The sequence below is a fragment of the Colias eurytheme genome, chromosome 1 (genome assembly GCF_061535395.1).
Source record: "Colias eurytheme isolate Ceu_HAF_F1 chromosome 1, ilColEury1 Martin Lab GWU primary, whole genome shotgun sequence".
NCBI classification, from domain to species: Eukaryota; Metazoa; Arthropoda; class Insecta; order Lepidoptera; family Pieridae; genus Colias; species Colias eurytheme.
Genome location: NC_142980.1, coordinates 5,753,619 through 5,765,856, shown reverse-complemented (window position 1 = coordinate 5,765,856; position 12,238 = coordinate 5,753,619). Strand labels below are relative to the sequence as shown.

At 33.6% G+C, this 12,238-nt stretch overlaps 1 protein-coding gene across 4 annotated transcripts; it reads right to left on the bottom strand.

Moving 5' to 3' along the window:
* Positions 1 to 460: 460 nt before the first annotated feature.
* LOC149911002 (peptidoglycan recognition protein-like) lies at positions 461 to 10,165 on the bottom strand. 4 transcript variants are annotated; one of them, XM_090101840.1, is made up of 6 exons: positions 9,863 to 10,165; positions 7,608 to 7,766; positions 4,849 to 5,010; positions 1,717 to 1,918; positions 1,086 to 1,198; positions 461 to 881 (listed from the first exon to the last, which is right to left on the bottom strand). In XM_090101840.1, exons 1-6 carry the CDS (start codon positions 10,089 to 10,091, stop codon positions 607 to 609), a joined length of 1,140 nt encoding a protein of 379 aa, XP_089957966.1. In that variant the 5' UTR covers positions 10,092 to 10,165; the 3' UTR covers positions 461 to 606. The 4 variants fall into 4 exon arrangements, with proteins under 4 accessions (XP_089957966.1, XP_089957938.1, XP_089957957.1 ...); XM_090101812.1 differs by lacking the exon at positions 7,608 to 7,766; XM_090101831.1 differs by lacking the exons at positions 461 to 881; positions 1,086 to 1,198; positions 1,717 to 1,918 and adding an exon at positions 6,917 to 7,479 and having other exon boundaries at positions 4,931 to 5,010.
* Positions 10,166 to 12,238: the final 2,073 nt, after the last annotated feature.

Sequence of the window (12,238 nt, the reverse complement as noted above, 5' to 3'; positions counted from 1 at the left end):
TCTTTCAATTACTTTATAATAAATTATTATTATCAATGCCAAATGTTTATAAACTGTATACAACTTGATACTTGTGATTAAATTAATTCAGTACAATTTCTACGATCATGATCATAACATAATATTTTTATCATAGAGTCGTGTTCATTTGTACCTTATATACGTACTGAAAATTTTATAAATGGTTAGGTTATCTATTATATCAGCTTCAGAACTACATTATGTTAAATGACGCAAAGGTTTTTAAGCAGGAGGACCCGCGTTGTAATGCATGTCGTGTCATAATTATAGCTCTACAAGTCATGCAATAAAGAACACTAAACATAATAATATATATTATATATACTAATAAAGATTGTGATTATACCACGTACAACACTTTTATTGTTCACTCTCTATGCCACATCATGTACTACAGTACATACTACCTCTAACAGCAGGCCAGTGTAAAAATACCAATAGTTTCTACAAAGTTTTATTTAAAAATGATACAAAATCTTACTCTAAAATTTGTTTAAAAAACTAGTATTAAACGCAATAATAATTTTCAATTCAATTTTGCAATGGCACGGAAGATTTCCAGAAATTTGATTTGTCACTAAATACTTAAATGGCTAGCGATGAATTCCCGAACGTTTCGTCCATCTGTTCGCACGTGAGGCCGGCGAAGCGGTTCTTGTGGTCATAGTTGGGCCATTCCCTTATAGCTTCGTAGAGGATCGAGCCAGGGCTGGCGGTATCCCGCAAGTCTTTGGCGCCAACTATCAGGTAGTCGGGCCGGAGGTAGCCCAAGCGAATCCCTTCAGCTAATATCATACGAGTCCTGTTTAATTGGGCGTCAGTCACGCGGGAGTGATTTGGCATCTCTTCGCGGTAGTCACCTGTGATATAATGGAAGTATGTATTACAATTTTTGCGTAAAATGTGTAAGTGAAAATTATTATTGGTGTTATGAGCTAAACTATGTGCTCTGGTCAAAAAAATACTCTCGAAGGCTTTCATGACAGGTAAAAATTTTCTGTTTTAAACGGTAAATTCAACACATTCATTTTAAGCAATGTAAAATGTGTCAATATGGATTTTACCAATAAATCCGATCCCAACAGCGCAACGGTTGTAGCCGAATGTATGTGCGCCCTCTATGTTCCAGCCACGGCCTTCGTAAACGCGCCCGTCGTTACCAATCAAGAAGTTATACCTATAATTATAATTTTACTAATAATTATAACATAATTTTCACTATTCTTGATTGGAATAAGAAATTTAAATTACAATTTTCAAATCGTTTATTTTATTCTCAGACTACTACTAGGCTTATTTTTCTGCGGAAAATTTCACTGCAAATGAAACTAAATATTATATTATATATTTTTGATTTTGAAATAACAATTTGGCCAATGTGAAAAAATGTGTTGTAACTTGTACCTTTTATCAAAGATACATATTTTTTGTTCTACTATCTTTCGTAATTGCACTTATGCTACTTTCACATTAAGATAACATTGTGCTAATTGTAATTTTAATTTTAATGAACTGTATTATTTATAGAATTACATTCGCTCATAAGTGCACTAACTGAACACTTTATTAGAAATAAATTATATTAGAAAGACCAGCTTCTAAGATATTAGGTCAAAGTCAAAAATATTATAGCAGAAAATCCACATATGATAATTACAAATAAAAATTGAACAAGAAACACGTGTATCCACCTACGGTATATCATAATTGTAGGTGCCGATGAAGTAATGTTGCATGTTGCGCAGCTGGGCCGCGCAAATCACAAATTTGGTGCAAGGTGAGCTCACAGTATGTTGCACAACGACCAGCATGAGCGGATTGAAATGTTCCGCGATTGCAGACTCGTTGAAGGGCTGGGCTAGCCACATCTCTCTGGTAATACGCCACTCGTGGGGTGCTGGAAATGTACCAAGTATAAAAATAACAAACAGCTTGTAGAACTACTTAATAAAACGAACGAACTTTTAAAATAAGAGCTTATAGGAACGTTTGCTGATAATATCCCTGATAGCTTAAAGCAACTGGCCTTAAATAGTTTTCTTTCTTTCGTATTATCACAACAAGTATAGACTAGAGTACTTAGATAATTTTTGAAACAAAAAAAAATCGCAGTCGGATGAAACCCATTAGAAAAGGAGGGGAATATGATAAAAATGTAAGGAAAAATAAATTACGGTCAATCCGAGTTCGGGAAGCGGGAGGGGGGAGCTTTTAAGAGAAAAAAATGGTTTCTCTCGATTTCCGACAAAACTACAAGTCCTATAGAAAAAAGTTCAATGACAAAGTTGTAGGTAATTAAAAGTTCTACATTTTTTATATTCACAATTTTTTCACATAACCTAAAAATTTAGGTGAAAAATTCAAAAAACCAAGATTTTGGTCTTTTATTTCTATCTACTTCAAAATTTATTTTTTTTCTACGAAATTTGGTGGAAACTTACTTTATTATGTCCCAAATACACTGTAATTTATTTGATTGAAAATATTTATTTTTTCGCCTTATTTTGAATTAATACCAAAAAAACAACCTAATTTTCAATCGAAAAGTCACCCGTCAAAATATCAGCTTTTTTCAAAAACTTGGGGTGCCTTTTATTCATTGAAATCTCTACTTTCATATGGTGTAAAAAAAAATAAACACTACCATAGTAAATGTTCTCAGGAAATGCTTACAAACAGTGTGAAAATTAGCTTTTACTAAATCAGGCACACCATGTTGCCATTGAACTTTTTTCTATAGGACTTGTAGTTTTGTCGGAAATCGAGAGAAACCATTTTTTTCTCTTAAAAGCTCCCCCCTCCCGCTTCCCGAACTCGAATTGACCGTAATTTATTTTTCCTTACATTTTTATCATATTCCCCTCCATTTCTAATGGGTTTCATCCGACTGCGATTTTTTTTATCTTTTCATTATTTTCAAAGGCTTCTACCCCAGTCTAGTAACAAATAACACTGTTTCAAATAATTGATCTCATTTTATTCTTTTAAGAGCCAATGGTTATGAACTTCGATTAAAAGGATCTAAGAAAATAGAGCGTAAATTCAGTGCGTTTATAATAACTGTCTTTATCAATTTATCTATAATGTTCAAATTGATTAAGGAAAATGTTAATATAGTGCCATATACTAGTTACAAAACTTCGTGACATCCTATTCACTCTGTTGTGTTTATGAGCTGCATATACCGTTTCTAAGCGGCCGTACACGGGCAGCTCGAGCAGTTAACGGCTGAGCGACGAACACGGACTGCTCGAGCGGTCGGTCGTTGACTGCTCGAGCTGTCGCTACAAACCAGGCAGTTGACGGCTTGAAGCGGTCGCGACGGCTCGAGCAGTCCGTGTACGGCAGTGAATGAATGTCTGTAGTCATAGAAATCTAAATAACAAGACACATAGAAGTGCTATAATGTCATAATTCATATGAAAACCGCTGTCGCCAAAATCAACACATTTAAACCGATAGCTAAACAGTACACACAAGTAAACTATGCCTTTTATTGGACAGCTTGATTTTAGTGAAAACTAACTTAAATATTAAATTAAGCTTTTTAATATGTATCCTAACGCACGAATTTACGGTTTATTTTAGAATAACATCCCTAAGTATATGAGACGTTTTGTTTCTTTTTGTTTCAATACGAAAAAATTCGGCTTTTCTACAACAGAAGTTGTCAATTTTCAATAGATATAACTTTGAACATAAACTCATAGAAATAAGGTTGAAACTTGTGTTAAACGTGATAATAAGAATGGTAGACTGTGTCATTCATTGTTATTTCGATTACTATGGTGACACTCGTAATACTTGTAAATCTTCTTCTTATATATAAAAATGAATCGCAAAATGTGTTGGTAAGCGCATAACTCGAGAACGGCTGAACCGATTTCGATAATTCTTTTTTTATTATATTCCTGGAAGTACGAGGATGGTTTTTATGTAGAGAAAACGTAAACATGTACCACGGGGAAGCCGGGGCGGACCGCTAGTATTCTATAATTTTAAGGAAAAACGGCATTATTTCTAAAAAAGAAATATTTACCGATGAAATATTATTCCTTTATTAGTATAATTACAACTTGTGGAAGAATTTCCGCAATGGGATATGCTGAAACACACCATGTTTATACACATACGTCTCCAGAGCAACTGAACAGTGACGAACACGCTGGTGTTGTGAAAGTCACCTGAGTGGCGACAAGGTCACGCGCGCTTACGACTTCTAGTGTCTTGTTATTTAGATTTCTATGTCTGTAGTTCACCGCGCGGTCGCGGCTTCAAGCCGTCGGGTCTCAACTGCTTGAGGCAGTCCGTGTACGGCCGCCCTAAGAGATGCTGTGGGTTTAAAAAAGATATAGGTATATGATAGTGAATACCAGGGAATTTCATCAAAGTAATCGTAATATACCTAAAATGGTTTTCTCCAATTAAAAGTATTTTCGAGTCGGTTTTATCTAATAAGCCTTGCATTATCTATTGTTATAGGCGTGTATTGAAGATAAAAATACTCGAATTTTATGCATTTGAGAGTGTAAAAATGTACACGATAACAATTATCAGAAATTTATCGAACCTATTCTTCGAATGCTAAGCTCGTATGCACTTTCGTAGGCATCAAATGAGGTTAATTTATTAGTTGATATTATTCTCTATTTACTGTGGGTGATGTTGATTAAACTACTGTATGAACATAACTTTACACACACAGTTCATGACAAAAAATTCTAAGGCAATTTATAAATCGCACCATAAGAACATCTTCACCAATCTTACAAAATGACTTACTCATGATGCTCATACACAAAAAAATACAAAACACAAATGACATACGTTTATCAATAAACAGATCGGCAGACTTCGTCGTCTGCACGGTGAAGTAGATTATAAGAGTGATACATGTGATTAGAACCATGAGTGCTGCTGCGCAAGACAACCTTTCCGTTCTAGAACTGTTCTTCACGACGTCCCACAGGTATTTGGGAAGAGAGAGCTCTGGAACAAAGATTCACTAATGGTTAGTATAAAATGTTAATAAAATGATTTGTCGTAATTTTAAAGGCTACAGTCTGCATGATACGATAGGTAATCCAAAGTTGCAATAACTAACTACCTATATTAGTTGTATGAACTTATTATGAATGCCATGAATCTGCTTCACTACATAGTATAAAACATAGTAGCTTTCTCCGGTCCCAATGTATTCCTAAATTTTTTTAAACTACGCAACGGATTTTTATGCGGTTTTTTTTATAGATATACTAAGTGATTCATGATGAATCACTATATAACCGGTTTTAACTTTTAGTGTATAATTTGTTAAATTTTAGACAAAGCGGGCGAAGCCGCGAGCGGAAAGCTAGTTTGTTATAATTTAAAAAATTTTTTCATGAGTATGCGTACGGCGTATATGCGTATACACATATAATATGGCGATGCCTACGTATTTAATAAGCGATACGGTAAGTTTTTATTGTACTACCTAAATAGATGGCGTAATTTCAAAACCAACTGTATTCGCAGATAATAAAAAAGAAATGAACTATATCACGTCCGCCCCGGATTGTCGTGAAAGGATGCGGGTTCGATTCCCGCCTCTTGATCGATTTTTTTTCTATTCTTTATAAAGTTCTAATTAAACTGTTTTAATTATACCATTTGCAAATTTACTTTTGGTGGTTCAGATAATGGCCAATTGCCAGTACAAATGCACCTGCATAATTTATACCTACCTTATAAATTAAAAAAAAATTGCTTTCATCAATATTATTTAATTAATATTAATTTGAGATAAGAAATAAGTAAGCTCTTAATTATGTATACTAACTTAAGATATACGTATACGCGCCCTTTTGGATTATTTATCGTATCTTTCACTATTTGGACATAAGTACAAAGCTTATGAATTGAGTAAGCAATCTGAAGCGATTAATCACTGATTGGTTTATTGAATATTAATTATTAAGTAGGTAGTTATTTCATCGTAGCTATAAGTGTCGTTATAGTAGCATTTTCTATTTAAATACGGGTGTATTTATTATAATCATTAGATACCATTTTTTTAGTTATACAGAGGATATTCAAGCGAATATAACAAGAAACTTATAAGCAAAACACATTTTTATGTTTGTGTTATTTAAAAAAATCGTTAGGTAGGTAAAGGGAAATTCTTAAAATTAAATTTACTCACCGCTAAGCAGAATATGAAGCATAAGTGAAATATTTGGAAAGTTTGAGGGCATCCATTATTTACTTGAGGCGATTTAGTTTCCTCTTTGCTAAAGCTTCACGTAATTAGTGGATGCCCCCTTTCTAGAAAAACTAAATATTGTTTTTGTAAAACACATGTATTATAATATAAAAAATACAATTTGCCAACTTGTGGCGTTACTGAGATCTACACAATACCTAACTATAATTGTTATTTAAAATCAATACATTCAAAATCAGACTTGTAAAGGAAAATAGATTTTAAAAGGCATTATTGTTGTTTAAGGAAATATACGTGCCTTAGCATGTACTCAATACCTAATAAGTGTGTTACGCATTGTTGTAGCCCATATGTTATCATTAAATTAGTTAAATTGTTTATAACTAGGTACATAATTTATTAATTTCTGTAACGAAATAAAGCTTGACCATCTTAAGTCGAGACAATCAATAGGTAGGTACTATCTTAATTTATTAAATTAGTAATATGCTCAATATCACTAAAATGGCCATAATTCTCCCGAAATCGTAAAATATAATTTCTAATTAGCTTAACACTTCCTGCGCAATTGCTTCAACAAAACAACAAATATATAGTTCTTTGGTCTGCCTATTCATTGCGCAGCTGTCAATGATGTTAGTCGTTGACCACATCATGAAATATAATTCAATACATTTTAGCTATACCTACAAAATAGTAAATATAGTACTTCCAACGATGCTACCCTCGTAAACAGCCACTGACGTTTGCAGGATTCCAATGCGTCAATTTTTGTATCGATGCCATTACATTTTGGCCAGGAGGTACGGTCAAGGGCTGAACTTGGCATTGGCCAAACACAGTATAGTCTGGTCTCAATACACCTACATCGACAAGTGTTTCAAGTAGTTTGTTTATATGATCAAATTGTGCATCATCAGGCATATCTCTTACGTAGTTTCCTAGGAACATGACGGTAATACTCCTTCTATTCCAAGCAGCGACCATTGCACCCATTACGTTAGCACCCCGGCCCTCAAATACAAAACCATTCCCTCCAACGAGATAATTAGGACCAATATCCAATAAGCCCCATCTTAAGTGATCTTGCTGAATAGAAACCATAAGTTCAATACACGAGTACTTCTGGTTGCAGTGGCGTGTAGCGGAATGCCCGATTATTACGTAGGACAAAGGAAGGGCAAGGAAATCTTGTCTATATTCAGGCATAGCTTGCCAGTCTCCTCGACGGTGGTACCAGGGTTCCTTCAGACCTGGGCAAAGAAGAATGTCTTAATTACACGCAAGGCTTAGGAAGACATTTGATAACCATTTGAACACAATTATAATAAGAATATACATATATTCGAAGAAAGTTGAAATATGTATTTGACTACTTTACCTATGTCTAAGCGGGCTTGTTGAGTGGCAAGGGCTATGTAGATGAGGTAGATTGCCAACCCGCAGGCGACAAGAAAGGCCCAACAGACGAAGACTGCGACGCTGCATCGTACCCTGCGCGCATGCTTCGTTGACACCAATTCGAGGCCAAGAATACGGCCTGAAAGCAATAGAAATACACTCATCAAGTGGAGAAGAATCTCTAAATATATGTTATGCAATCATGTTATACGTTTTTATTTTAACATATAAGATTTAACAATAAGGTATACACTTGTCACTTATATGTATTGACTTTCCAATAATTGATGCAATGGAAGAACAAACAGCATAGTAGCTAAAGATACCTACTATTCAAAGATCAGCCGCTCTAAATACATTTTTTGTTTCATTTTCAGAGTTCAAACCTTTGACGTACCTATTGACTTTATGGCATGACGCGGTTTCATATTGTATGCACGTAACAATTTTAGAATCTGGTAAAACCCAATGACGAAGTGGATCCCAAGGTTATAAATTATATAAAAAAAAAATATTTCTTGGAATTGTGTAAACAGATAGAATATCTGTAATTCTGTCGTTTGACATTAAATTAGTTCAATCATGATACGACATGGAATAGGGTATGTAAGGTTATCTTGTGGAGTAGTTACGTGCTTGCTTAGATTTAATAGGATTAAATCTAAGGAAAAAGTATTACAAAATATAAAATATTATTGTCACAACGTAAATTATCTACATAAATCATAACACAAAATAACAAATAATATTTTAAATTTTAATATTAATAAAGCATTCGGCAGTTCGATGTTAGTGGCAATAGTATGTAGTATAATCACAATAATTATTTAAGATTCTTCTTTACAAAAAAGTGTCATCTGTAGACAATATAAATTATTTTGTTTGTCAAACAAATTATTATCAGTGAGCGTCTCAATTATATTTTTAGCGACATAAATTAGTTATTAGGGCTTATCGTGATACAGAGCGATAAAAAAATGTTGACCTGCATTCAGATAACACTAATTGTATTAAAGTTATCAATTTATTGCATTCAATCGCACCTGATACTTTCTATTGTTGAATCGAGTGTTATTAGCAGATCTAACCTATTTATGTATTATTCTTTTGCATTGGAATTTATTAAAGCGTTTATTGAATAAAATTTAGCGGGGTTACAGGGGCAATATTACACTACGTATACAATGATAAATTTCCGTAAATCCAATATATTTAATTTCGTTGTTGGTATTTTTGACGATAAAATTGCATATATTATCTATGGGATTATCGGAATTAAATTTTAAGCATTACCAAGCATAACTGAATGTATTAAATAAATCCTTAATTAATTAATCATTAAGTTATAGGTATGACAGCTACGCGACATTTAACTAATAAAAACAATATTTTGATATGATTGATTGATTTCTTCACATCGCACTTGCAAAGTAGGTTTATCAAGACTATATAGCTTTTCCCGGCTTTGTTTACGGGCACTCATAAGTTATGATGCGCCATCTATCAACGAAATTAATTCAGCAATTGGAAACGGATAGCAAATATAGAGCCAATATTGGATCCAAATATAATTTGTAATTAATTTCAAAATATGAATTGTAAACGAACAAAATATAATCTTCCTTATTGCTTATTATTATTTATTATGCGACACAACGATCTATCCTGAATTGTGTTTTGCCTTTGTTTTATTTTATGTCTATGTCATAAAACCACATCGCATAGCTATTGTGTATGTATAGTATATAATATATTGTATATGATTAATTTATATTTGACAATAGATTAAGGATTATTAGTCCTTTTAACTGGGTGCCCTTGACGCCCTTACTTGAACTACAGCTTGAACTCTTGAGTTAGGTATCCTTTTATCAAGTAGACATATTATTAGTTGTCAACTTTTTCAGCGATGTTTATCATATTGAATTCACATTTTAGTTTTTTAAATGACCTAGAACTGCGTAAAAAATGAACTTAAAGATAAGTAAGTAGGTATAATGTTTATAGACATTGAGCCCTCTATATAGAGCCACACATTCAAAACATAATTTAGTTAACGCAACAACAATATTATATTCATATACTTATTGTACATATAAATATTCTCATATCGCTAGCAGAGCAATGCCAATGCGCAAGCAAATGTAATTAACAACACAACAAGTTAATCATTTCAATAGTATCTAAGTGAAAACATAAACATGGACGAGGAAAATCCTATAAAGAAATCCTTACCTTTGATCATTTCCGCGTTTTGGACATTTTGTGTCACGGAGACAAATTTGGGGCCGATGTGTACCCTGGACGACTTGTTGACGTTTAGGTTGGAAACTTGCGGTGTGGACGCCGCCGCGCTCGTGCTGGCGGCGGCGAGGATGCGGTCGTCCATGAGGACCACGGAGTTCGCCGTCCCTGGTCCATTACACGCAATTGCCTCGTTACCATTGTCTCTTTCCGTCCACATAACAAACACTGGCGGCGCGGTGGTGACGCAATCACACAACAACAACGAACGACGTCCCACTGCTCGTTCCGAGTTGTGACTAATGAACACATCGCCGCAGTCGAATGAGAACCTATAGCCGGTTCGGGGTTTGCAAACGTATTGTAGGTATGCAACGGAGATAAGGAAATCATTATCTTCAAACACTATTTTTAACCGTAACGCCGAGGAATTAAGGATTACAATGATATATAGAGTGACGTGATTATTTAATTAACACTCGAAAAAATGCAATTTGTGTGATATACACCATTATTTACAATGTTTTCCTTTTAAGCATCTCGTCGATCATTTTCATCGGTTGACCTGTTTGATCTTACTACGTACTAGAAACGTTTTGCATTTGCAGTTAATTTGTAAGGTCCATGAAACAATAGAGATGGTAATTAAGTATACGAGTCATAAGGATACAAGTAACTCACATTCAATTGACAACAAAACAGCAGGCGCATGTGCATTTCAAATCTAGATACATATTGACAAATACATCCATACCTACTAATATTATAAATGCGAAAGTAACTCTGTCTGTCTGTCTGTTACTCAATCACGCCTTAACTACTGAACCAATTTGCATGAAATTTGGTATAGAGATATTTTGATACCCGAGAAAGGATAGGTTTTATCCCGGAAATCCTACGGGAACGGGTTTTTCTTTGAAAACGCGGGTGAAGCCGCGGGCGGAAAGCTAGTAATACATAATTATTATAGGGGTAACATTTATCATATAAAAAAATGTGTGCGTATATTAGTGTACACACAATTTATATGATAGGTCATAAAGAAGTTTCACTTCTTATTTTTCAAAAAATAATTTACTATATATGCAACTTTACAGAAATACGTCGAATCACGTGTGGTAGGGATAAGAAAAAGATGGCGCGTAACGGAAAAATGTCACGCGTAGCAAAAAAATGTCACACTAAATTTTTTTCCAACCCCGATACAGAAGTTTCACTTCAAAAAAATCGCAAAAATACTCAATCTTTTATCTATTTTAATAATTCTTTTACCATTAGAAAGCTCCAAGTTTATCGAGTAACATTTACAGGTAATTAACACGTATTTTTTTAAGTAACAAAAAAAACAGGTATTTTTTTTGTTACTTTGGGGAGCCACAGATTATAGCCACAGGTGGCGGAGCGGTGATATGCAGATTGCAGCTAGTTGTTTATAAACAAAATGGGTCTGTGTCTGTGTTGTGCTTTAGATAGGTTCAAAATAAGATACCTATTTATTTAATTACATTTTCATTGAATGATTAGTGGTTAAGTGTCTCTTTTATGATTGAGGATAGATATATATAGATAGAGAAAAGTATACCTACCTTTTGATCGCTGTTATTACTATATTACTTGCTCTGTGGCTGTTATCAGTTCGCAGAAGCAATGGGTAAGTAATAGGTATACAACAACAATTGCACAATTACACCAAAAAATTAAGAACATGTTCATAAATAAATGAAAACACTATACTTACAATTAATAGTGTTTTCATTTTGTACGGACCTTACGCAACAAATCATAAGAAAATACTTGTGAAAAACAACCAACGTTGTCTCAAATATCTGGAGCCAGTCTTTTTATTTTCAACTACCTAATTTTCTTAGTTACCTACTTTATGTTAATTCAAATAATACCTACGTACTACTACATATATTTAAGTACATCTGATGTAAAAAAATGTAAAATTGACATGATTTTAAAAGAATTTCTTGCCGGTGTTTCTCCGTTGAAACTGCTTTCCGAATCGGTGGTAAATGTCATGAATATTTAAGTGTTTCTAGAAAAATTGTAGTTAAATTAATAATATTTTTTTTGAATTCGAGTGTGAGTTTACTCAGATCACCTATGATTTTTTACGTAACCTAGATTGACTGACTTTTCTATACCGAATTCAATTTGCAGCGATTTAGTTTTCCCATTGAAATCGATAATAATTCTATATGAATCTATAATCATTTGATATTAAAGGGAATATCGTTACAAATCACATGAAGTACATAGGGCTTCTTTTTAAATTAAAATAAAGTACTTAGCAGGTACAAGTATACAAAATTAGTTCTTACCTTGTTTATTGACTGATCGTTGTGACTTGTGGTACTCTTC

What these genes read in the sequence shown, in the direction of transcription:
- LOC149911002 (XM_090101840.1), bottom strand. Translation starts at nt 10,091, where the DNA reads ATGTGGACGGAAAGAGACAATGGTAACGAGGCAATTGCGTGTAATGGA. An exon ending in CGATCTGTTTATTGATAAAC is followed by an intron (nt 1,919 to 4,848) that starts GTATGTCATTTG and finishes GTACATTTCCAG; the next exon opens with CACCCCACGAGTGGCGTATT. An exon ending in ACCTACAATTATGATATACC is followed by an intron (nt 1,199 to 1,716) that starts GTAGGTGGATAC and finishes TTATAATTATAG; the next exon opens with GTATAACTTCTTGATTGGTA.